The sequence below is a fragment of the Pezoporus flaviventris genome, unplaced genomic scaffold (genome assembly GCF_033815535.1).
Source record: "Pezoporus flaviventris isolate CSIRO_AGI_PZ_B2104156 unplaced genomic scaffold, CSIRO_AGI_Pfla_v1 ptg000069l, whole genome shotgun sequence".
NCBI lineage: Eukaryota > Metazoa > Chordata > Aves > Psittaciformes > Psittacidae > Pezoporus > Pezoporus flaviventris.
This window is the reverse complement of record NW_026892617.1, coordinates 1,435,629-1,459,841: the sequence shown is the minus strand read 5'-3', so window position 1 is coordinate 1,459,841 and position 24,213 is coordinate 1,435,629. Positions and strand designations below refer to the sequence as shown.

The 24,213-nt window shown below is 49.4% G+C and overlaps 1 protein-coding gene and 1 long non-coding RNA gene across 3 annotated transcripts; one reads left to right on the top strand and one right to left on the bottom strand.

Moving 5' to 3' along the window:
• Nucleotides 1-2,104: 2,104 nt before the first annotated feature.
• Nucleotides 2,105-4,768, bottom strand: LOC133278785 (uncharacterized). Its single transcript, XR_009746688.1, has 2 exons — nucleotides 3,829-4,768; nucleotides 2,105-2,545 (listed from the first exon to the last, which is right to left on the bottom strand). It is a non-coding gene; the product is annotated as an uncharacterized LOC133278785 (long non-coding RNA).
• Nucleotides 4,769-10,554: 5,786 nt separating this feature from the next.
• LEMD2 (LEM domain nuclear envelope protein 2) lies at nucleotides 10,555-23,360 on the top strand. 2 transcript variants are annotated; one of them, XM_061471921.1, is made up of 9 exons: nucleotides 10,555-12,170; nucleotides 13,482-13,522; nucleotides 14,195-14,270; nucleotides 15,497-15,573; nucleotides 16,212-16,291; nucleotides 18,576-18,721; nucleotides 19,767-19,868; nucleotides 19,960-20,062; nucleotides 21,219-23,360. In XM_061471921.1, exons 1-9 carry the CDS (start codon nucleotides 10,625-10,627, stop codon nucleotides 21,367-21,369), a joined length of 2,322 nt encoding a protein of 773 aa, XP_061327905.1. In that variant the 5' UTR covers nucleotides 10,555-10,624; the 3' UTR covers nucleotides 21,370-23,360. The 2 variants fall into 2 exon arrangements, with proteins under 2 accessions (XP_061327905.1, XP_061327906.1); XM_061471922.1 differs by lacking the exons at nucleotides 18,576-18,721; nucleotides 21,219-23,360.
• Nucleotides 23,361-24,213: the final 853 nt, after the last annotated feature.

Below are 24,213 nucleotides of genomic sequence, written 5' to 3'. Positions count from 1 at the left end.
GCAGATTGCAAATTGTGAGAGGGACTGCAGCAGGGCAGGGTTTTTGCAGTATAATGCTGGGGAATGAAGCTTCTAGCTGTGATTTTTATTTTCATTTATCCTCATTTTGCATTGGCAACAGGGACGTGCCAAAAGTTGCTTTCATGGACTGGGCAAACCTAGAGTAAAAAGCCGCCTGTTGCTCCCAGCCATTCCAGTGCTTCCACTGAAGAAGTCTCAGCCAGGTCCTTGTTTTCAGCTCTGTTTCCTTTCCTTTTTGAGTCCTCTTGCATAATTAAGACATGAACCTGGCAGACACCATGCAGCTAACACAGATATGATTAATTTTCATCCCTTCTAATTGTAAAGGTTGTCCTTTCCAGTGCAGAAAGCTTCATTGTGGATGGATGGGAGACGGGCCAGCCAGCAGCGGGTATGAGGTAAAAGGGGACAAGACATGGGAAAGTTTAATGCTTTGAAAAAGTGACCTTTCGTGGTAACTAATTTGTCACTTCCCAACACCATCTGCTGACTCGTCAGCTGCATCCATCATAACCATGAAAAGATACTGGGAAAGTCAATTAAAATGAGAACTGGTGTCAAATGGGCTTTGTGCAGACTCTTTAGCAAAGGGAGGGGAAATAAACCCCCTGTTGTATAATGTCCTTTTCACGAACACACGTGCATGTGGGCCTAGGGAGAGCAGATCTGCTGACCTCTCTGGAAGTTTTACAGGTAGAATTGCTAAGCTGCAGTAAATACAGAGGGACCACAATGCAGGTGAGTGAGTGTGCACAGGTGCCTGTACCGTAGATAAAGGGTGGGAAAGGCATTCAGGGGTGACCAGGAGCATGCAGAGATCTGGTCTCCAGCATCCCGTGGCTGCACTCACCAGGTAGCTACTTGGTCTCTGTTCCCACTTCAAGCTGCGTGGGTACTTCATAAGTGCTCAGATAAATGTGTTACCAGCGTGTGCTGGCTTCAGTGGAGAGAGCCCTGACAAGCTGGAGGGAGCAAAACCGATGCTTAAAGAAGGGGAAAGATGCTCTCTGCTCATCCCCCAGCACGGAAGCATCGATTTCACCAGCTCCTGCCCCCCACTTGCTGTGAGAACCCAGCAGACACCGGAGCGTGCTGCAGCAGTGCTGGAGCTGGGTGCCCTCTGCTTTGGGCAGACAGACCATGAGTCTCAGACAGTCCCTATCGACAGGGAGGATTCGATTGCTTTGGAAGACAGCTAGGTAGATAAATGCTCTGACTTGTCACTGTGCTCACACCAATACCAGGTGGATGTTCACCCCTCCTGCCCCCAAACTGGCATTTCACCCCATTTTACACAGGCACAAACAGAGCTGGGCAATGCCCCACAAGGGCGCAGTACTTTGTTGTGCTGATGCTGAACTTGGGATCTTCCTGCATTGTGCCTTCTCTTTTGTAGCTGGGAAGCATATTCACTAACAGCAGAGTACATGTCTGCCTGGAGAGGCATTGAGCTGGACATCTCAGGTGCAAAAGACACATCCTGCTTACAAATTGAGGAAGAGACAATCAGAAATTACAGGTTTTGACTGGAGCAGTGTGTGGGGGTGTTCCTCTGGGGGAAGAGGAAGCGAATCAGTTCACAAAGGGATAGTCAGGAAGAAATAAAGGAGGTGCCCAGGTTTATTTCTTTCAATATGGCAGTATTTTATTGTGGTGATAAATGAAAAGATTGGCACTGTTGAGATAACACCACATAATCAACACATCTGCATATCAACACATTGTATTGGGAAGGGAAAGCCTGAGCAATCCTCTTATGATCACTGCAGCAAACAACGGATCTGGCTGGGTCACCCAGAGCCAGGTCTCAGTGCAGTGACAGCTCTGATGTCCCAGCAAGGGTGGACAAGGGGGAGATGGCCCCAGTGCTGCCCTGAGCAGGGTGCAGGGAGAAGAGCGGGATGTGACAGAAAGGGAATCTTTATTAACTTCAAATCCAGCTGATATTTATGGGAAAGCTAACATAGGGGTGAAACGTGGCCTCACAATGTCTTTCAGTACGTCCAAGAGGTTTCGGACACTAACTCAGGACCAGGCTCAGATCAGGTCGCGCGCTGAAGCAGTGGGACCAGGCTTCATTAAATTCATCCCGAGATAATATTTTAATATTTAAAGAGAGCATTTAATGTTTATGTAAGTCCTCTTCTGACGTGAAGCTGCTGTTAAATCACTTCAGAAGGTACTTTCTAAAGCACTTTATACTAGGCTGTTACGGAGCTGTGCTGGCAAATGCAGTTCCCAGCTCTCCTGGACCCAGCGAGGCTTATTAAAAGATTCAGCCCATCAAGGAGGGTTTGCAAGGGTGAGGAATATGAAGATAAAATTTAACAAAACAGCTGTCTCCAGGTCTGTCTCTCTCGCAGCATCACTCTGTCTCCCTCGCTGCCAGTGGGACTGATGGGAGTGTGTGTGTGGGTCTTAAACTAGAAGAGCTGGAGGGCTAAAGCTTGCAGAACAGAGAGAGTCTTTAACAGTGCTCAAGGGCTGGGCTTGAAGTCCCTGGAGATATTGCTAAAGAACAAATCTGTTTACAGAAAAAGATTTGAGAGGAGAATTGTCAGTCAAGACACTTCTATTCTCAGCTCAGGAGCAACTGGGAGAGTAAATATACCTCTGGTTAGCTGGTGGATAAATTAGATTGCAGCTGGTCAAAAGCCAGAGGGATTTGTTGTCAGATGGCCCTTTCCACTGTTACCCTGGTATCTTCTTTCCTGTGTCATTTAGATTCTCATGATGGTTTCAAAGGAGGCAGTGGCCAGTTCACTTGTGTTATATGCGGTGTCTCTGCTGGCTGAACAGACTGAGGACTTCATGCCCTTTTCATGCAGAGCAAACCCCATAAAATGCAGGTAACCTCTAAGAAACTGCAGGGGCTGGAGCCATGAATAACTCAGGAAAGGTTTCCTCCTCCCTCATTCCCCAAGCTTTCATCTCCGTCATCTGCCCCTCCTGTTCAACAGGAGATACCCTGATACTGGCAGTCCCTCACTCACCCCAAAGTGAAGGGCTATGGGAGAGGGCAGAGACAACCTTTAGGCTGTAAGACTAGAAAGGAAGAGCCTAGATCCTTTGCATAAGAACCAGAAGACCTGTGGGGGGGATCATCTGCAGCTAGTGGGGCTCGTTTTTCTTTCCTCCATGCTAGTGGCTGTGATTTTGACAGAGAAGCTGCAGCCTCCCATCACCACAGTGATGGGTCTTTTTGTTGTAATAAATAATTAACCATCCTCCAGATGGTTGTCACCTCTGGGATGCGCAGAGGAGAACGTTCTCTCTTTTGATGTGAAACTAATACTGTTGAAAGGTGTCAGGCAGCCTCAGAGACTGCAGCTCCTTAAACACAGCCGAAGTGAGTTCTCCTTGCACAGCACTACCCATTGATACTGGGGAGAAATCTTATTTCCAGCACCTATCCACTTGCTGTGGGTAGCAATTGCTTTTTGGGGGGGGCACAGTCATCCTTCAGCCTGCTTGAGGAAGATGATAAGGACCCACGCATGGTCCCCAGATCGATGGTTCATACATCACAGCCCTTGTAGCTATGCATCTGCCAGTGATTGAGGCTCTTCTAGACATCTGTTCAAACCCAAGCAAGTGCACAGCAGGCAGTTTGACACCGAGCACAGCCTTCAATCCACTTTACATGTCCTGTCACGTTTGTCATATCCCAAAGCAACTTTGGCTTTTCTCTTTGGGCTGGGAAGAAGGGTCCTGAAGCCGAGTTTAGTCCCATAAATGGGAAAGGAGCAGAAAATTGCTGGGTTTAGGGATTTAAGTGCCAGTCTAAGCCCTCAAAGGCAAGCTTACCTGGTTAGCCAAGTCTGAAAACTGTGCTTTTCCACCTGAATCCAGGTTGTTCTTTGCCCTGCCCATGCAGCCGCTCCTGCAGGGAGCTCAGCAGTGCTCTCCACCAGCAGCAGTGTGGAGGTCCACCCCAAACCAGCTACACTGGAATCTGGCCAAGACTTTGCAGGTTAATGTGCAGCTATTACAGCCATGGTGCACCAAGAAGCAATAATAGGATTTAAACAGCAAGGATTCACACTTCAAAGCATTAAATAATTGGCACATCCCAGTGTGCACACCCTTCCCTGCTGCAACCACAAGCCCTCCTGTGCCTCCAGAACAACTCTATTTACTTCAGGCACATCTGAGCCACAGCTGGCTCAAAGTCAGTCAGGCTGGAGGCAGGATGATGCTTCATCCTCAGCCTTTATTAAGGCAGGGTGCTTCACCAGCACCAGTGAAGCTGAGGGCTTGAAGGGTCAGGGTGTGAGATAGTGGAGGATCATAATCAATGATTTTCATCTTTACAGTCTCTGTGGCCAGGAGGAGCTTTCATCTGTGTTTCCGAGTCAGCCCATAGCTGATCCAACGCATGAAAACTCTGGCCCTCTGAACAGCACAGGACTGCACTGACTTCAAAACGTTGCTTTTTTCCCTACACGAGGATCATCCTTGTCCCTTCAAATCAGCCCCAGACCCTCTTCCAACTTGACCAAAGCGGGGTCTGAGCTCCACAACCTGCCTCTGTCTGCTCTCCTCAGCTTTTCTTTCTGATGTTTCTGCCTTCCCCCCCCTCAGCGGGCAGTTCCTGGCAGAGCTGGGATGTGCCTCATCCCAAGGCAGCTGGAAAAGCACCAAGCTGTCCTGAAGAAACTGCTAGCAGAGATGTTACAGGACACCCCAGACGGTTCTGTCAGCAGGTTGATTTCTGCCTTGGGAGTTCTGCCTTTCCCTCCTTTCACCAGCTCATCATCACGGAGATATTTATATTCCTCAGAAGGGCTTTTGTGTCGTGTTTGCTCCCTTTACAGAGTCCTCACCCGCTCCCGTGCACTCTTCTTCTGGGAAGGTTATTCTCTGTTTTAGGGTGCTGTTTGGGCCCTAGAGCTGATACTGACTGTTAGCAGCATTGCAACACTTCCCAGCAGATCCCAACACTTTCCTACTCCTTCTCGGTCTTCAGGGTGCAATTTCCAATAGTTTGCAAGGCAGGCTACACCTGCGAGCAGCTCAGCCCCTGCAGAGCTGAACCCTGCTCAACACTCCATTACAGCTGGAATGAGCTGCAATCCGAGGTGTTCAGTGCTAACAAATCCCACCCTAGGCTTTGTTTTTAGCTCATGGTAATTGCTACAGAAAACATGCAGGGGCAGCGTCATGCAGCTCACTCCTGCCTGCAGGTTTGAGGGGTGGTGCAATGGGTTTCACTAGTGTTACCTCCAGACCTTAGTCGTATTTGGGCTTAAATGTCCCAAACGAGGGTCCCTACTGGTCCTATGGAAGTTGTTCTTCTGCTTTGGCTTGCTGATTTCAGCTTGCATTCCAGCATTTGAGCTAGGGAGCAGAATAGAAGGATACAATATATAAAGCCTAGGAAAGACTGACTGAGAACTTAAGGACAATTGCTCTTTTGTCTCTCTTCTTTCTGGCTGACTGATATCTGCAGAATCAGAAGGGAAAGCGATGTAGCCTGCTAAAGCTAAAAGGCTCCATGTGTAAATGCAACCTGTAAAAGAGATGAACAACAAAATCTGAGGTGAGATAATAAATCACACAGTATAATTAAATGGAGGATTTGGGTCTTCTTTTCTGCATGCCTCTCAGCCAGATGGCAAGCAGCAAGTGTGGGAAGGAGAAGGAGGGTTTCCAGTTCTGGAGAACATCGCTGTCCTTCTGAGCAGTGCAAAGCACACTGCAAAGCCTGAGTTATTAATCTTTGTGGACTAATGAGTTTCATCCCTCCCTTTCAGCAATGAAGGAAACTGAGGCAAATCCTTCCCGGATCTCCTAGCCAAGGCAAGGATACAAGTGCAGGATGAGGAGTGCTGCGGGCTCTGGGCACACGCTCCCACCCTGCTGGGAGAACACGGGAGCGCTGGTTTGCGGTTTCTACCTGTGCTCCTAACGCCCCCCCCCCTTCCTCACCCAGGCGATTTACATCTCAATAACGTGGTGAGGAGCACCTCTCCCATAGCTATGATGTGAACAGGCACCGTGTGTGTGAACCAACACAGAGCTCTGGCCTTATTTCTGCTTCTCAGACAAATCTAGAGGTGAAATTGTAATTCCACTTGAACATACTGCTCTCCATTTACATACCTTTGGCTTATTTTAGAGCTGCTCCTTTATACTGGCAGCAGGAAATCCAACATATGTAAAGTAAGGACGGATGAGATCAATGGTATACCCAATTTCAATCCAATTTTATCCTCCCAACCTAACACAAATTCTGTTCTCACTGGCTCATTTAAATAGCTGTGTTTGTGCTAGAACAACACTTCTCGGTACGCTCTCTGCTGCAAGCCATCCCTTAGGAGACAAGAAATCTCCCAATGTATAATGTAACATCCAGCATGGAGTGGATTCCAGCTTTCACATCGATTCAAAGGCATGCTCCTAGTCCATGGACTGATGAGCTCAGTGTAACTCGGTGTTTGCAGGGATTATTGCTGAGGCAGGTTGAGCTATGAAATCACTATAAATGAGTCTGAGCGGGAGGAAGAGAGAAAGTAATGCATTCTATTAGAGTGAAAGTGGAAGCAACTGCATGTATTGCCGGGCGCCAGGAGCTCAGCCTGTGCAAGTCAGTCTGCAGTGGAGCAATACACACAGTATCTGGCATGGAAATCACTGGAGGAGCTGCATCACATTTACACCAGTGCTCAGGAAGATCAGAGACAAGGCTGTTGAGTTCTTAGTTCTGAAAGACCCAAACCTTTATCCCAGGTTTAATTTTGCCCTGCCACAGGGAAACATCTCCTCTTGAGGGACAAACTGCTCCTAACAACCCACACAAGCTCTCTGGCATGTCCCTTTGCCCAGCTCTTCTGTTCCCGTCGTTTTCCAGGCTGACAGCTCCCCTGTGCCATCTGGGAAGGAAAGTTTCCCAGCAACAGCAAGCAAGAAAGCGAACATGAGCCTCTTGGATTTGCTTCCTGGACCATTTCCCACCAGGGTGACGGTGGGGCTGATGCTGTGGAGATTTCCATGAGGAGATCCATCAATGTGACTTTGCAGGGATACCTGCCTCTATGCTTACGTTTTGCCCCAGCCAAGCAGCAGCAGCAGCAAAGGCCTGCTTTTACCCTGCCATCTGTTCTGCCAAAGACTCTTCCCAGTTGACCCAGCTCAGGGATGTATGTGAGAGTAACCATATGAGCCTTCTGTCTTGTCCTGCAGCAACAACTGTGCTGTCCAAATACACACCAAAGTACAGGGGGCCTTCAGCTTTTGGAATTAAATTCCTTCTACCCTCAGGGGACTAAGGGAAAAGAACAGGTACCCTTGTGCTGGAAGGAGATGAGGTAAGGACCTCAACCATCCTCCCAGGCATGACTCCCACTGTCAAGGAGAAGTCATATCTTAAAGAGCAAACTGGTCCCTGTGTTGCACAGCAGAGCTGTATCCCCAGTGTCCTGGAAGGCTGCTTTGGCAGCCAAGCAGCACCAAAGTCCATGCCTGCAAGCGGGTGGGAAGATGCTGCTGCTCCAGCAGCCGAACAACAGTGTGGTGGCAGGATGAGCCGCCAAGCAGTTGGGAGAAGGAGGCAGGGAAAAGAGGAGAGGAAAGCCTCGGGGGGCTGAGGACACGGCATGCGATGGGGCGGCTGAGGAGCGGTGTTCTCGGGTCGTGCCTGTGCGCGGCTCCGAGTGACAGGGTGCTAAATCGGCACAGCCGGCTTCCAAGTCAGAGCTGACACCTCTCTGGTGACATATGCAGGACTGTCACCCAAATGCCATGGGATAAGAAGACCGGGTGGGATGGCGGGGTTTTAAAGCAGCTGCTCAGTGGAGGCGGAGGGGTTCATCTGCTGCCCGTGCTTTTTGGGGTGCAGCACTCTCCCCTCTTCGAGCACCTTATGGAGAGGGTGCAGATCTATTTCTACCCCTCTGCTTACACCAGTCCGGTCTCAATACTTCCAGAGGAGAAGCAGATGGCACGGCACGCCTGCTCTTCCCATTCGGCATCTGAGTCACTGCCAGCAGGCCTAAGGCAGCTTCTGGGCTAGCAGGGAAGGTGGAGGCTGTCCCCTCCTTGCTGTCCCATCTTCCCACATCCAGCTCAGGATATTTACAGCCAAGACATTCGAGAGCTACACCGTGGGCTGGGAAAGTGGCTTTTCACAGCTGAGCATCCCTGAGCATCGCAACCCATCTGCAGCATCAGCAGCCTGTGCTCGTCCTGGCAGCCCCTGCTGCTGCCCAGAGCTGTGGGGATGGCTGATAGGTGGCAAATAGGTGACTGCCCATGCAGAATGCGCTCTGTCACATCTGAGAGACAGAGGCTTCTCTTCTACTGCCTTCTCCACGGTGTTCAGGTACTTTCCAGGGAAGCGGGGATGCTCCCAGGGTTTGTCTTGCTAGGGAGGAAGGGAGCACAGCTGTGGATTTCTCTCCACAAAGAAGAGGCATCTGTTCCTGCTGAGTAACAGTGCTGCCAACATCCCTTCTGCAGAGGAATCACAGCTCTTCTGCAGGCCTCCAGTTCTCCAACATCATTCCCATGTCCTGCACGCTAAGGTTCATGCAATGGCAAAACTCTGCCCTGGTGGAACTTAGAATCATAGAATGGTTTGGGTTGGAAAGGACCTTAAGATCATCCAGTTCCAACTCCCCTGCCATGGGCAGGGGCACCTCACACTAAACCATGGCACCCAAGGCTTCATCCAGCTTGGCCTTGAGCACTGCCAGGGATGGAGCATTCACAGCTTCCCTGGGCAACCCATTCCAGTGCCTCAGCACCCTCACAGGAAAGAACTCCTTCCTTAGATCCAATCTAAACTTCCCCTGTTTCAGTTTTAACCCATTACCCCTTGTCCTGTCAGTGCAGTCCCTAATGAAGAGTCCCTCCCCAGCATCCCTATAGGCCCCCTTCAGATACTGGAAGGCTGCTATGAGGTCTCCACGCAGCCTTCTCTTCTCCAGGCTGAACAGCCCCAACTTCCTCAGCCTGTCTCCATACGGGAGGTGCTCCAGTCCCTGCTCATCCTCGTGGCCTCCTCTGGACTTGTTCCAACAGCTCCATGTCCTTTTTACATTGATGACACCAGAACTGCACACAATGCTCCAGGTGAGGTCTCACAAGAGCAGAGCAGAGGGGCAGGATCTTGTGAGACCTGACTCTTCCCTGACCTCCAGAAGCAGAAGCGGAAAGGATGGGTTTGGGGTGTTTTTTTGGTTTTTTTTTTGGCTGTATTTTTTCTTTTCCTCTAAAATGAGAGGTGTTCATTTAATTCCTGGCCTTCTATCAGCTCCGGCTCAGACACCAGCAGGTGCCTGCATGTCTGGGCAGAGCTGCTCCAGACTGGAAGCCGGGAGCTCACGGGAGCCACGTACTTCAGCGCATGTTCTCCTTCTGTATTTACATTAGACACTGCTCCAAATTATTAGCTGTCAGTCGTGCTTCCCAAGCTAGCGAGCAGGGGAGGCTTGGCTCCGCACGTTCACACTTCCCATCGGCACTGAGGATTGCTCTTTTAACGGGCTCCCTGGCCTCCTCTGCTCGCGGTTGCTCACCGGACGAGCACCGCTCAGCATCTCCTGGCTGCTTGCTTGCGTGAATGAGGAAGAGCGAGGGGAGGTTTGCCCGGTGCCTCGGCAAGAAGGGCACAGCAGCAAAGGGAGGCTGAAAGGAGGGGTGTCCCTAAGGATGCCGTGACAGCACAGTTCGTGCTGGTAAGTGTGGGGGGACTTTGTACTTCCCAGCACGCTGGTACCACACAATCAGTCATACAGAGATGCACAGGCAGCCCGCACGCAGCCATCACTGCTTTCTCATTTTCTCTAATTAAACCCCGAAATTAGGGGATTTCACGGTGTTTCAGCCACTTTCAGTGCCTGCTTTTACAGGCGGCGGCAGGAAAACGCAATGACTGTACATGGCTGCCCCACACCAAAATCCATCTGCAAGTCGCTGCTTGGTTTTAGGCTGCAAAGGACGCAAGGAACCTCCTTCCCCAGCAAATATCCCAAGGACCCAGATCCTGATCCTGCCTGGAGCGGTGGCAAAGCTCCAGCCTGCTTGATGAGTGCCAGCGAGACGACTGTAATTTGGCAACGATGAGGGGGGTGAGGAAAACGTGTGTGTAGGTGGCAGGGGGCTGGGAAAGCCACTTCTTTCTCCTCATCAATGCCCCTAATGGTGTCAATACACAGGCGTAGCTCGAAGTGAGGCGAGAGGTGCACAACCTCCCTGCTTGCTCATGAGCAGGGTCCCAGGGTGGTGGGGCAGCGACACAGTGCCACAGACTTCTTTTGCCCTCCGCTTTCGCCATTTTCCTCCTGCCTGTGAGGTGAACAGCTCCCGCCGGACGCCAGCCCGGTTCGGCGAGGACACCGCGACCTCCCCAACATGGCGGAACCAGCGACCCTGCCCTCACAAGATGGCTGCGCTTTCCCTCCACCTTCTCAATATGGCGCTCAGTCCCGTCCCCCCTCTCCCACCTCCTTCCTCCTCAACATGGCGCCCGCGGGAGCCCCGCGTCTGCCCTTCCCCAAATGGCCGCCGGAGCGGGTGCGCCGGGCCCCTCCCAAGATGGCGGCCGCGCTTCCCCGCTCGCAGAGCGCTTCCGGTGTGGCCTGGTGTCAGCGCCGCGGCCATGGCGGAGCTGACAGACGCGGAGCTCCGGAAGGAGCTGGTGGCGCTCGGTTACCGGCCGGGGCCCATCACCGCCACCACCCGCAAGGTCTACTTGAAGAAGCTGGGCTGCCTGCGGGCTGAGGTGGCGGCGGCCCGGCGCAGGGGCCGCGGAGCTCCGCACAGCCCGGCCCGCACCCCCGCCAGGCCGCAGCAGGCCTCGCCCTCGCGGCAGCGCTCCGGCTTCAACCTCAGCTCCACCGGGGCCGCCCGCGACAGTGAGGAGGAGGAGGAGGAGGAAGAGGAGGAGGAGGAGGAAGGGGGGCGGCTGCCAGCGTCCCGCTGGGGGACGTCTGGGGAGGGCGGCGGGGTGGCCTGGGGGGACTCCCGGGGGTCTCCGCCGGGCCGCGGTGGAGGATTCGGCTCCAGGGCTGAGGGCGGCCCGTCCCGGGATGGCTTTGGGGGGCTGAGCCCCTCGGCGCAGTGGGGGGCGTCTGTGGACAGAAGCGGGGCTGCCGGGGCCGGGCTGGGGCTGTCCCTGGGCGGGCTCGGGGGGCTGAGCTCCTCCTCACAGTGGGACGCGTCCATAGAGAGAAGCGGGGGCCTGAGCCCCACGTCCCAGTGGGACGCGGCTGCAGAGAGAAGCAGGGGGCTCGGCACCGGGCTGGGCACGTCCCTGGATGGGTTTCGGAGCTCAGGCTCCACGTCCCATTGGAGTACGCTTACGGAGAGGAGTGAGGAGCTCAGTGCTGGGTCAGAGCCGTCCCTGGATGGGTTTCGGGGCTCAGGCTCCTCAGCACAGTGGGGCACGTCCACAGAGAGAAGTGGGGGGCTCAGCAGTGGGTTGAGGCCATCCCTGGACAGGTTTCGGGAGCTGGATTCCACATCCCAGTGGAGCCCATCCGCAGAGAGAAGTGGGGGGCTCGGCATCAGGGCTGGGTCAGGGTCATCCCTGGATGGGGTTGGGGGGCTGAGCTCCACGTCCTCCTGGGGCTCCTTCACAGGCAGGAGCGGGGGGCTCGGCTCCAAGCCCCTTTCCAGCGATGAGGGCCTGAAATCCAGGAGCCATTGGAGCACGGTGGGAGGAGGAATTGGGGGGCAGAGCTCCCGAGCTCAGTGGGAGACGGCAGGGGAAAGGAAGGGGCTCTCTAATAGCTGGTGGAGAAGGGAAAGCGAGGTGACCCCCAGCACCCATTGGGGCACCTCGTCGGGAAGCTTGAGTCACCGGGTTGGGAGAGGGAAAGAGGACTTAGCTTCTGGAGTGGAGAAAGAGGCAGGCAGCTGGGGAGGGGGGTTGATGCGGCGGCTCCCATGGAGGGCTACCACCGATGCGGGGCTGGCCTCGGGGAGCTGGTGGGACAGGTCGGGAGCAGGACAAGGAGTAACCCCCCGGACTCGCTTGCTGCGGTCAGCCCCGAGGCAGCAGACAGAGGGAAAGGGCAAAGGCCTCGAGTACTACCTCTCCCAGTTCCTTTGCTTCGCCAGCGTCGTGCTGCTGCTCATTTTTGTGGGCATCCTCGTGGTGAAGATGATGGGGTCAGGCTGGCTTGACAAGAGAGAGGAGAACTGTACGTGCACTGGTTGCATCCTGGGTTTGAACTTCATTCTTCACCTTTCTTTTCTGCTTGCTTTTTATGACTTCCATCACCATCGCATTTATCATTCTCATTGCCATAACCTGACAGCTCTGCTCTTGTCCCCATTTCCATCTCCCTTTGCCCGTGGGAAACGTTGTTACTTATGGAAAGTAAGTCAAGTGTGTGCTTTTTTCCAAATGAATTTGGCCTTTGGTCCTTCAAAACCATGGGTTTTATGGAGAGTGACATTTCTGCTTGGCCAAGGATGTGTTTTATGGTTGTCCATTGTGTAACATAATGTCTGTGTAATTGCCCGTTGTGTGTTTTTAATGTTGGCCTCATCACAGCACAGCCTTTCGTGGCCTTTATCCTGGCACTACAGAGGTGGAATTGATTCTTCAGCACTTCGGGGATGGCAGAGCTTTGAAATGAAAAGGAGCTTCCCTGTCTCCCAGTTTTTAAAGCAGAATTCCCCAGCTGGAACAGTATTGGAATGGAAGTGGTGCCATTCCATGGCTTTGAACTGAAAGAAGGAGTTTGGGTGCAGTTAGGAAGGTGCAAGTCCTTAAACTCAGCCTGCTGTAGGTGTTTGTGTGCTTTGCATGGGTATGGGTTGGGAAAGCTCTCCTGCTTTCTCCAAGTCACAATGAAACTCTCCAACGTCACTGTATTTCTAATGCAGCCTTTCCACCTTTGCTGGGTATTTTGAAACCAATGATATTTTGAAGCAAGGAATCTTGCAGCACAGCAGCAAATTCTGAAGTTCTCGAGTGGTTCAGATTGCTAGGAAGTGCTGCATGGTGGACCAGTGGCCGAGTTGTTGGGGCAGGAGGGAGCTGTTTAAACCAGAGGCCATAACTGCAGAGCTAACAGCTCCAGCTAAAATAAGCCCTCTGCTTTTGCCTTGAGGAGGCTTGATTTAAATCCCTGTTATCACCGTGATATTTCAGGTGACCGTGGCATGCAGCGAGTGGCATTACTAGATGGTAGAAGATCAGCGTGAAGGTGTGGGATAGTAAAGGAACATGAAATGTCTTGAACAGGAGCTGTTAAAATATTCAGAGCCCAGTTTTTAATTTCCAGCTGCACGGAATTCATCACTTGCACCCGTTTTATTTGTTTTGCTGCCTGCCAAAGCTGTGCTTTGAATGTGCTATTTGCATAGCAAGGTACTGTAGGGTGAGAGTCAGAACAGCAGAATCAGGCTTTAAAGTAGAGCCTTCTTATAAAAAGATAATTACTTTCTTGATCAAAGCTCTTGTTTTGCAGCCAACTAACTCACCCTCCCCTTCTCTCTCGTAGTTAATCTCTTGCCTGTGGATTGTGACAAAAGAACAGATGATGTAAGCATCTATTTATTTATCTTCAAGTACTGTGGCTTGGGGATTCTCACACAAGAGTAATTACTGTAGGTAACTTCCACTGATACCAGTAGCACAGCAAAATGATTAGTTCTGTTGGTTTACAGAAAAACTGTGGCTCGATGAGTTGGAATTAATGGGGCAGATTAAATTAGGGCTGTGTCTGAGACCCTGAAAGATAAAAATTTAAATTCCCAGTTACATGAATCAATTTCTTTAATATTGTAACAGAAGCGGTATTGGTTTGCAATAAAGCTGTGGTCAGCCTTAGCAGTACAAGATTTAATCCAACTAATTCCCTGAACTCCATCATGAAGGGTTTGTAGAGCCCTGTTTTTTTTTATCCTAATGTATTATTCGGAGAGAGAAAATTTTGCATTGGATTCAGAGTTATGGTTATGGGATGTTTTGGAGGCAAAGAATCCATGAGTGATTGGGCAGCTGTCTGGTGGTACAGCCTGGGCTGGGGATGCGCTCGCTTGATTTGACTCATGAACTGTGACTCTTTGCTGCAGGTGTGTTTAGTTTGAACTAGTGATGCATGACTGAGCCAAACACACTGCTGGTGTGTTGTTCTGGTATTTTTAGCTTTGTCTGACCATTGTCCTGTTGCTGCCAGCCTGTTCATGTTTGTTACCTGTTTCTGACTTTCAGTTCTGTCAAGCTAAACAGAAGGATGTAGTAATGAACGTGCTGCACGAGTTGTACAACTACTTATCCGTTCAAGCTGGTAAGTTCCAATTGGCATTCTAGCACGCTTGCGAGCATACAGCAAACTGCCTCTCCCAGCTGCCTGGACATTTTAAACCTCAGTTTGAAGAGTGGGGTTTCTGGAACTGTCAGTTCCACCTGAAGAGCTCTGAGAAAGTCAGGTAACAGAAAAATAGAGAAAGATGTGTGTATTCTGAATCGTGCTTAGCTAATGCCCTCATGTTAGTGTGCTCTTGTGGAGTGGTCCTTATTTGCACTTGATACGTTTGGAATGTGGGGTAGAAATACTCCGGTTTATGGTTTTCTTCTACCAGCATCATGAAATTGTCTTCAAGGCACTCAGAGCCAGTAAGTGTAAGCTGATGTGTTCTTACAAATAAAGCTAAAGCAACTTAAGGGATTCAGCTCTGCTGAAACACAGCAGCTGATGATGTGAGTGCCTCTTTTATTCTCAGTGCAGACTAAAACAGGCTGTCTTGGCTGAGGAGCTGACGGAGCACACCAGTTCCTCCAGTCTCTACTATGTTCGAGCAAATCTGGCCTATAACTAGTATTTTGTGATGGAGAAGGCTGCTAGATATGCAGTGTGTGAGTAGTAACTTGTTTAGCAAGATATGTAGTGTTAATCAGTAAAAGTCCTTAAGTTCCATTTACTAGATTTCAGACCTCAACAAGGCTGAAGTCTTTAGATACTTAAGCTTCATAGAATTTCTAAATCTCTTCAGATCAGACCAGACTGCAGAATTTCCATCAGTTTTACACAGTCTCTCAGCGTATTTGCTTGGTCAGCTTTGTGAAGCAAGATTTAGATGTTCCTCACCAGCGTTCTTCTGCCTGGGTAGAAAGTAGAGCTGTGATTTAGGCTCCTTAAAAGCATTTTGAATGCTGATCGTTGACTCCAACACTGCAGTCTTTGATACCTCATGGAAGGAGCCCTTCTGCAGGGTGTTAGGTCAGAGAGGTGGTTATGTACTCCAACAGTATTTTTCCCCTCATTCTGTGTGGAGGAGCTCACACATTGAAGCACGAGGTTTGATTGCCCTTATCCAACCTATATGCAGTGGCTGAGCATTTTATCAAGGGTCATAATCTTACCTGCCAACAGTATAAATCTTATCTTGTAATCATTTTGCTTGGAGGTATAGCCAACTTTGAAGGATAGCATTCCCGGACACTTCAGTGTGTTTCTGAAGTGTTGAAAGGCTTTTTTTTCATAACATTATTTCTCTTTGACTTTTTTACCAGGTAATTTTGAATGTGGAAACCCTGAGAATCTAAAAAGCAAATGCATTTGGGTTAGTGAAGCAAAGGATCATGTGGTGGTGAGTAGGCTGTGAACAGCTATTGTTATAACATAGTGCTTTGTCTCTTATAAGGCAATAAATAATAGATACTGAAGTGATTCACCATCTGTTTTACTTCCTTATCCTGTTCTGATTCTTTCCTCTATCTCTAGCTTCCCCTTTGGCCAGGCCTGTTCTCAGCAGTTCTTTTGAATAATCTCCTACATCTCTGGTTCAGCCCCTGTAAATCTAACTTAATGGTTTGTTGTTTCACCATAGTCATCAGTCTTCTGAAACCAGAATTTTCCTTGGATTGAGGGCTGGGCAGAAGAAGGATTTTTCTATACGCCACAGTGTCAGAAGATAGACTGCTTTGATCTAGTATTCCATTTCTTTCATGGTAAACTGTCAGCAAGATTATGTTGTATTTAGTGGTTAGTCTTAACGGTCTGGGCTAGTGTTATTTCACAGAGTGCTTCATGCATCACCTACTGTAGTCAGAAGACTTTAGTCCGGGCAGACCTTCAGATTTGGTTTTCCTTCCTTCAGTTTGCAGAATTATGATAAGAATTAACCCAGGGACAGACCCTATAGAATGAAACTACTGTAATGAAGTAATGTCACTTGGTATTTTAAATGAATGGAGAACTAATCTTTTTATGGGTTCTTCTGTCCAGAACATAACTGGTAGTTCCCCACAGAAGTTTGAAGCTGCCCTGCACTGGATACTAAACAGTAACAAGGATTTAGGAATATGGTAAGTAGAAGCCCACTAAATTACGTTTCTGGGTATCGGCTGAGAGATAATTTGACATCCTCTTTGGTTGTGCCCTAAAAGCTGCCATACCTCGTTAGATTTCAGAAGACAGTCTGGGTCTGGCTTTGTCACTGATTGCTGGGCAAGCTTCCAAGTGAAAAGTACAGCCCCGCAGCAAAAACTGGCAACTGAGCTCACTCCTGGGGAGCCTGTTGCCCAGGCTTGCACTGCGGGACATTGCATTCATGGACATGCTGTCTTCCAGATGAGCTGTACCTCTGAGGTCGGGGCTATCAAAGGTTGTGTTGTGCTTCCTGCAGGGTTTAGATGTGGTGGTCCTGGTGTCCTGCCCATGGTCCTGGGACATCAACATGCTGCTTCAGTTTGCCCGTGGAGCCACTTTCCTCAAGAAAACTTTTCTTTAGCACAGTTACTGGAGACAGAGCTTCAGTATTGTCTGAAACTGCGTCCTTTGACCAAAGGGTTTATTAGACAGCAAAGCACTTTCATCAGTAGGTAACATCACTCATGCTTTGAAATGCTTTGGAGCAAGTCCTGATGAGAAGGAGAGGAAAATGGATTGTTGCATGGTATCTTCAGTGTCAGTTGTCTTTCTGGCAGAACACACAGTACATGTTGAAATGACTGCTCTGACTGATTACGTAGGGTGTTGGTCAGTCATCAGTGGGGTTTTTTTTCTCTTTAGTTTCTCAGCTAGCAGTCTTCTTCAGTACATGAGAAATCAAGAGAAATACAATTTTTTTCAGGTAAAGAAATACAACATTTGGGCCATTCCCTAATGGAGGGCTGTTATCCAGAGTCTGCAGACATCATTATCTTCCTCTGGGAAGTGTGGGCTGCCTCCAGACTGTGTTAACTCTGAAGCCTAACATTTGTCTGCATTTTTAACATTGCTAAACGTATCTCTGATTAAATGAATTGTAACAGTAGTAATGCTGGAGTTGGTGGGTATACCTTGTATGAATTCCCACTGCTTGATGTTAGCTGAAAAGCTGCAGTGATCTAAGGATCAGACAGTGTCTACTGCTTTGATTATTGCTGTGTGGCAGATTCCCAGGACAGGACGTAGTTTCCTTAGTGACAGGCTTGGATTTGCAGGTGGGCTGGGATCCAGAGTTTTGGAGTTCCTATTTTTACAGAGGAACAGTGCTCATGTTAGGAGCTGTGTGGTACAAAATCCTCCCATTTTCTGGTTTTCATAATTAGCTCTCCACATGGATTCACTTCCAGGCCGTCTGCGCAGCATCAGAGGGAGTTCAGCACGCTTCAAAACCTGCTTGTAGCAAATGCTATGTGAGATTATTTGTCTAGGTGCTAGTCTGAGAGGCAGAACTGAAAATGAGCTCTCACTGGGTTCTTCTGCTGCATATTTAAAGTATTTTCATGGAATTTGGGTTGTAAATAAAACAAGGGGGTGGGAAACAGCAGCGTGTCTCCAGCTACTGTAGAATCCAGTAACCAGAGACAGCACTTTGTGAGCTGTGCAGTAGTAAATTGAGAAAACGCCTTCAACTAATAGGTTATTCATGGCAAACACAGAATGAATTAGTAGCTTAAAAAATAAAATCCCCTTTAGTCCAGTTCCTCTGATGGCTCTCACTTGGGTTTCTTGCTGCCTGTTGGCTAAGAGTATCTAAGAGGGAAACGGCATCAGTGTAGATCTGTGTATAAAGAAGCGAGTTAAAGCATCTCGGGCAGCACAGCAGGTGTGTGGAAGGGATTTTGCAGGAGGATGTTATGGCTTTTGCCAGGAATTCTATCCAGAGGTGTGTCTGTTCTCAGTGCAGATGCACTTGATGCGTTGTCACCTTTTTAGCTAAACTGTTTATGCTCATCTGTGCCGAGGAAAACAGTGTAACCTCCCTGGACACTGACAGCCTCCCTCAACCGCTCTCTCTGCAATTGCTGCTGAGTGACTCAGTAAACATTTCCATTTCTTCGTGCTGGGAGGTGGGAATCCAATTTAAAGTTTAATCTTGTGCACGCTGAGAGGTGCTGTCAGAGAGGCTGCAGAGGGAGACTTCAGTTTACCAGTGGGAGTTCCAGCCCTGCTGCCTTTTCTAAAGCCATATCCCTGCCTTGCTATGCAGCCAGTCCCAAAATGTTCTGGAAAGAGTTGCTGCAAGGATGTTGGTGTATTTTCTGTGTGGTGTACAGGACGAATTACTGCATCTGCAGTCTGTTTGTTCTTCCTGTCTTGATTAAAGACTGCAGTTGGAGTGCCTGTTCTGTTCAGTGAAGATTTTCTGCCTCTTCTCATCAGGTTGAAAGGCAAAGACCTTTCAGAACAAGTGACCAAAGTGGAGGAAGTGTTCTGTCTTGAATCAGCCCATCCTCAGATGGGCCTTGGCTGCCGTTTCCGTCGGGCAGTGGTCACTGCTATCATGAACCTCTTCCTGTTCTTCTGGTGTAAGTCATTGATGCTGGTAATCAGCTTCTCCCCTTGCTAGCTGTAGAGATGAACCTGCGTGCACACATTCTCCCAGCTATATGAAGGTACAGACAGAGGTGAAGTGAATCTGCTGATGAGTTAATTTCTAATTAACCTTTGTTCTGGCAGCAGAGAGAGACCTGTAGACCTGCTCTTGTGCTGTGAGTGCTTAATGCTTACTTTAAATCAGAAAGCTGATTAGCTCTCTGGGTATTCCTCGAGTACCCATTACTGTGGTCTGCAAGATAACTCTGCTAACCTATCTAAAAAATGAGTTTTTTCTTTCTTTACTCGCACTAAGCTGCAAAGTCTTCTGGCCTCTTTAATAGTGACTTGTAGCATTTCAGTGTAAGAGGTTTTATTGGAATAGTCCATCATGCCCCAGCTGTGACAGAGGTCTTACTGAGCGCAGTGATAACGAGAGATGAGTGTTGACTAGGAGAGTTTAGAATCTAGCCAGACAAGGTGGGGTGAAAGGGGATAGTTATGTTTATTGCAGAGACTGAGGTACTAAAGTTAGCTCATGTTGTAACGGGGGCATTTGTCAGTGCTAAACCTTCAATATAGATCTCCTGAATTTCAGGCTGGCACTGGAGCCTCAGGCTTTATTTCCTTATCAAGCAGCTATCTTCGGAGCACTGAAGCTTGACAGTCTTCCTAAGTGGTTATTGTGGGGGAGGCCTCTTGCAAAGAGATAGCTCTGGGACTTAAGAGAATTGAAGCCCTGTGGTTGTGCTGAGATTTCTGATGGGGGCAAAAAGACCTCCATGATGAGGCCTTCTGACCACCTCTTCCACATCCACACATGCTCTTCTGCTGCAGGTGGTGTCAGCACCAAGGGTTTTGCAGGGTGCCGCTGTGCTGGTGAACGAAATGAACTGCTTGGATTCAGCTCCAAGCAGGCTGGGGTAGCAGGGAGCGAAAACTGCCTCTGGGGAGAGGCAGTGTCAGAAATAAACCTGCTAGCATCCAGCAAGTACATGTCTGTCGGTAACTGAATTCCATTTCTTTTTATTCTCCTAGGTCTGATAACTCTTTGGGGGATCCTGCTCTTCCTTCGGTATCGCTGGCGGAAGATGGAGGAAGAGGAACAAGCCATGTATGAAATGGTGAAGAAGATCATAGGTAGAATCGAGTAGCTCTGTAAATGCAAATAGCCCCTTTTTCCTTGGTGCAATGTTGAGGTCTCTCACTGTCCTGTCCTCTTGCCCTCCAGCTGTTGTCCAGGACCACTATAAGGAATGGGAACGGAATTTGGAGCGTTACCCCTATGTTGGAATTTTCCATGTTCGGGACAGCCTCATCCCTCCTCAGAGCAGGTGAGCTGAATTCTGTTCATTAAGGAGGGCTGTCAGCATGATGTTATTCAGCTCAGCTGAAAAATGCAGTTACAGGGCAGCAGACCATGCGCAGGCAATTGATGGGAAGCTGGGCTGCAAGGAGTCTGTCTGGCTTTTCAGTTTATAAGGGATTTTGACATAACTCAGGCTATGTCTTAACCTGCTGCAGATTAATGTGACAGTCCTGGGGCTGATATTTTGTGCAGTCACACAGGTGTACTGTCAATGTGCTATCAAACAGTAATTGGATTTTGTTCTGCTTGGGCATGGAGCATCTGATTTTCTCCCCTTCATCTCATGTATGTAAGATGCTATCTTCTTTCTCAGCCGTACCTTATTCTCCCAACAGGTGCTGTGCTTTTCAGAACAAACCTTCCCATGAATTGAATAGGGGACTGGGAGGATCTCCTGAAGTGGTTGCGTATGTTGCTGCCTAGAAAGTTACCAGTTCAAGTTGGGCAGCTTGAAAGGGAGATACAGTGAGATGGCTGGTTTTGGTGCTTTGTGGTCGAGATAGTTGCTCCAGGGGCCAGAGGGTGCAGCCTGGTTCTCAGTGGTTTATGTGGTGCTTGCTCCATCTCTTCATGAGTGTTGTGTTTTAGTTAAATGGAGCTACTTTGTTCTGATGACACAGCACGCTGTGTGTGCTGCAGAGTCTTAAACATCCTCAGTCTCCATCAGCCACAGAACTCCTTTTCCTCCTAGTGGTAATTCCAGATGGTTTGAGCTGGTCTGTATGTGTGTGACACCCAGAATTACTAGACATCGATTCAAAACTGGGGTGAAGTTCAGTTTGTCCTCCCTGGGCCGAGCTATCTCTGCACATAGAATGGGTGAGGGCGGTTTGCTAATAGAGTCCCTTCACAACGCAAATTGAGCTTGAAATTCAGGGCAGTCATCAAGTGCTTGTACTGAGATAGGGGCTCATCTTCTCCCCCAGGCAGGACCTGTGTTTTCATGTCCTAGCCTGAAATTGCCTCTACGCCAGAGTTCTGGTTTAATCCCCTTTACTGTCTACGCAGGGAAGGGGAGGCAGCTAACGGTAGCTTGATGAGCAAGCACAGTTGCTGTAAGCAGGAAAGCACAATGGGGAGATGATTCTCATCTGTTTTCCTTTTCTTGCTGTTTCTTGCAGAAAAAAAATGAAGCGGGTGTGGGAGAGAGCTGTGGACTTCCTGGCTTCCAATGAGTCACGGATTCAGACAGAGTCACACAGGGTAGCGGGAGAGGATATGCTGGTGTGGAGATGGACTCAGCCTTCTTACGTCTCGGATTCAGAGCACTGAAGAGGAGCAGGAGTTGAGCAACTGTTGATACGGACCTCGGCAAGGGGACAGTCCCCTCTCTGGTGGTGGGAAAGAGCAGGTCATGGTCCTGATCTCCTGGGGTGGGGGATTGCACGTAGCTGTTTGCTCTTCTTTCTGAAAATCTTCACACACACAAATTCAGGGCAATAATGTTGGCTTGGAGAGAAGATGGGCTTGAGATGAGAAGCTAGAATTGCACCAAAGTTAGCCTTCCAGCAGATGTCTGGCTTCCAGGAGCAAGCAAACCTAGACCAACTTGAAAACAATATTAAAAAGGCCTATCTGATGTTGAGGGACTTGGGATCTCTCTGACAAAGCCTTGCAAATTTGACCTCAGTTCTGCAAAGGCCAACTGGTGGCAACGTCCATCAGGGAATGTGTTAAAGAAGGTTAACATTTCCCATGGAAACACTAGGGTGGGAGTTCAGCTGCATTTGTTTTTATCAATACAAAAGAGTGAGGAAAGCACTTAGTGAGGAAAATGTGTTGGCTTCACCCTTTAAAAAATGGGGAAAAGGGGGCAAAATTAGGTGAAGGTAGTCCTAGAGGGAGGGCAGTCTGACGTGCCTTGGGGGTTTGGGCTGGGTTGGGTGGGCTAGAAGAGTGCTTGTGACCCTGTTACACTTCTTAAGTCTGCAGTCTGTGTGCTTTATGATTTCTGGGAGGGGTGGGGGGAATTTGGGTGGAAAATAAAGGATATAGGAAGCTTCCAAAAGCGCTTTCTTGTGGCTACAGCCAAAGGGGCTGCTTCGTGGGCTATTAAAGAGCAGCTTTAGAAAGGCTATTAGGGCTGAATGTACATGTTTATCCTGGGCAGCTGCAATGTGTGTGCTGTGTGTCAGAGCAGAGACGTACCAGGCGTGCAGCATGGGGGTGGGATTGCTGAGTCAGTGTTCCTGCAGCCTCACAGTGGGTACAAGGAGCACTGATCAATCCTCTGTTCATGCTGCAGGCGTCGTATTTTGTAATCTATAATAATTTCTTTACTTAAGTTTCTCTTTATGTCCAGCAAAAGTGTTTGTTTCAAAGAAAATAGCACCAGTGTGTGGCAGTTTAGGCTATAGGCAGAGATACTGCTGATCTGCTCTTCCCAATAACTGTAAAAGAGCTCGCCAAGACAGCAGGGACCAGTTTAATTTCTGGCATAAGGTGGCAAAACCTGCAGGGAAGCCAGCTCTCATTTGAGCCTGTGTCACCGTGGATGTGGTTCTCCTCAGCACACGGGCACTGTGTGAATGCCCATGTTCATCTCTGGCCCTGGATGTGTGCTCGGCTTCCTCCCCAGGCTCTGGGTTGGCTTAGAACGGCTGCCAAAGCCCTGCTCTAGCGTTGCGGGCTGCTGGTGCCACACACAAGGTGGATTCCTGGTGCCAGTCCCTGCTCACCTCTGGGTATGAGGTCTGCTTCGGTGCGTTTCCCACCTGCACACCCCACAGGCTGCTGCTGCAGGGCTGCAGAGACCCCTCGGGTACCACCAAAGCGAGTGGAGGGAGCGGATCTCTCCAGGAACAAAGCACGGGGAGGTCTTTCCCATGAAATAGGAAATGATCTGCGTGGAGTTGACTCTGACCCCGTATTTTTGTTACGGTCACAAAGGGAAGGTGTTTGAATGGAAGAGGAAATTCCCACTTGTCTTTGAGACAGCGACCAGCGTCTTCCACTGTTAATAAAGTAGGGACTAAAGCGAAGGCAGTCTTGGTTCTGCTGAAGTGCTGTAACGAGTTCCTCGCTGCCGCCATGGAATCCTTGCAAACACCGGTGCCTACCTTCTTAAGCCTTTTTAAAATGAATTTGTGGGGTTTGGCTTAGCTTTTTTTTACCCGTCCAAATCCAGAAGTGAAGAGTCAGGCATTGCAGTCATCTTTTTGTATTCAACTTGGTTTTGTAGAATAAATGTCACTGGCTTGGTGCTGTTCGTATGTTCAGTTTAGCTCTGTAAATCAATACATACAATAAATTTATAACGAATGCTTTGTTACTTTTATTTTGATGGAGGAGTCACACATTGTTCCAAGTGTTCTGCTCGGGCAGAGCAAATAAATCCTGCTCCAGGGAGCTCAGGGTTTCTAAGAATAAGACTGAAGATGGCACGGGGCTGGCGTGACAGCCTAAGGAGACCGTGGCTCCTGTGATGACAGAGATCACGGTGGTGGCAGCAGCCTCAGGTGTTTGCCTGCACGTTCAATCTGTGTTTTGGGAGCACTTGGCATTAAGCAGAGATGTGGATGGAAGCTGTTCCGCTGTGTTTTGTGGAGGTTCACAGCTGGGAGGGTTGTGAGATTAAATAGTGCTTGAGCAGGTTGAGCAGTACTCCTGTAGCCCAAAGCAAGCAGTTATTTCTGGAGAGGATGGGATGGTGCAATAGGCTGTGGCAGCTGAGTGGGGGTGTCCCAAGCTCCATGTGTTTTGTGCTCATTCTGTGCAAGGCAGATCCCTCACACGTTGGGTGGCTGAAGTGAACAGCTGCTCCCAACAATCCTGACTCTGGGCTGAGTGACTGATCCTATTATTGCGGCATCCTCAGGCCATGGCTTTTGGGATGTGATGTGAAGTGCCAGGTGATGCTGCAGGGAGACTAGGAAGTACTGAGGGAAGTGTTTGGTTCGGTGCTGGAGTGGGATGGACTCTAAGGGCCCTTCACTGCCCATGCTCACAGTCTGCTGCTCATCACTGGACACGTCACTTCCCTCCTTTTGTCCCAGGGCTTCATAGGCTTTAAGCAGGGTGGTTACAAAGCACTGTAAAAGGATGGGAGCTCAGGTGGGTATTGGATGGTCGTGGATACTTAAGGAAAAAGGCAAGAAGCCAAGTCTTGGACTGTGT

Excerpts from the sequence above, each read along its gene's own strand:
- LEMD2 (XM_061471921.1), top strand. The coding sequence starts at position 10,625 with ATGGCGGAGCTGACAGACGCGGAGCTCCGGAAGGAGCTGGTGGCGCTC. Across the intron at positions 12,171-13,481 it reads TGACAAGAGAGAGGAGAACT|TTAATCTCTTGCCTGTGGAT; the intron begins GTACGTGCACTG and ends TCTCTCTCGTAG. Across the intron at positions 14,271-15,496 it reads CTACTTATCCGTTCAAGCTG|GTAATTTTGAATGTGGAAAC; the intron begins GTAAGTTCCAAT and ends CTTTTTTACCAG.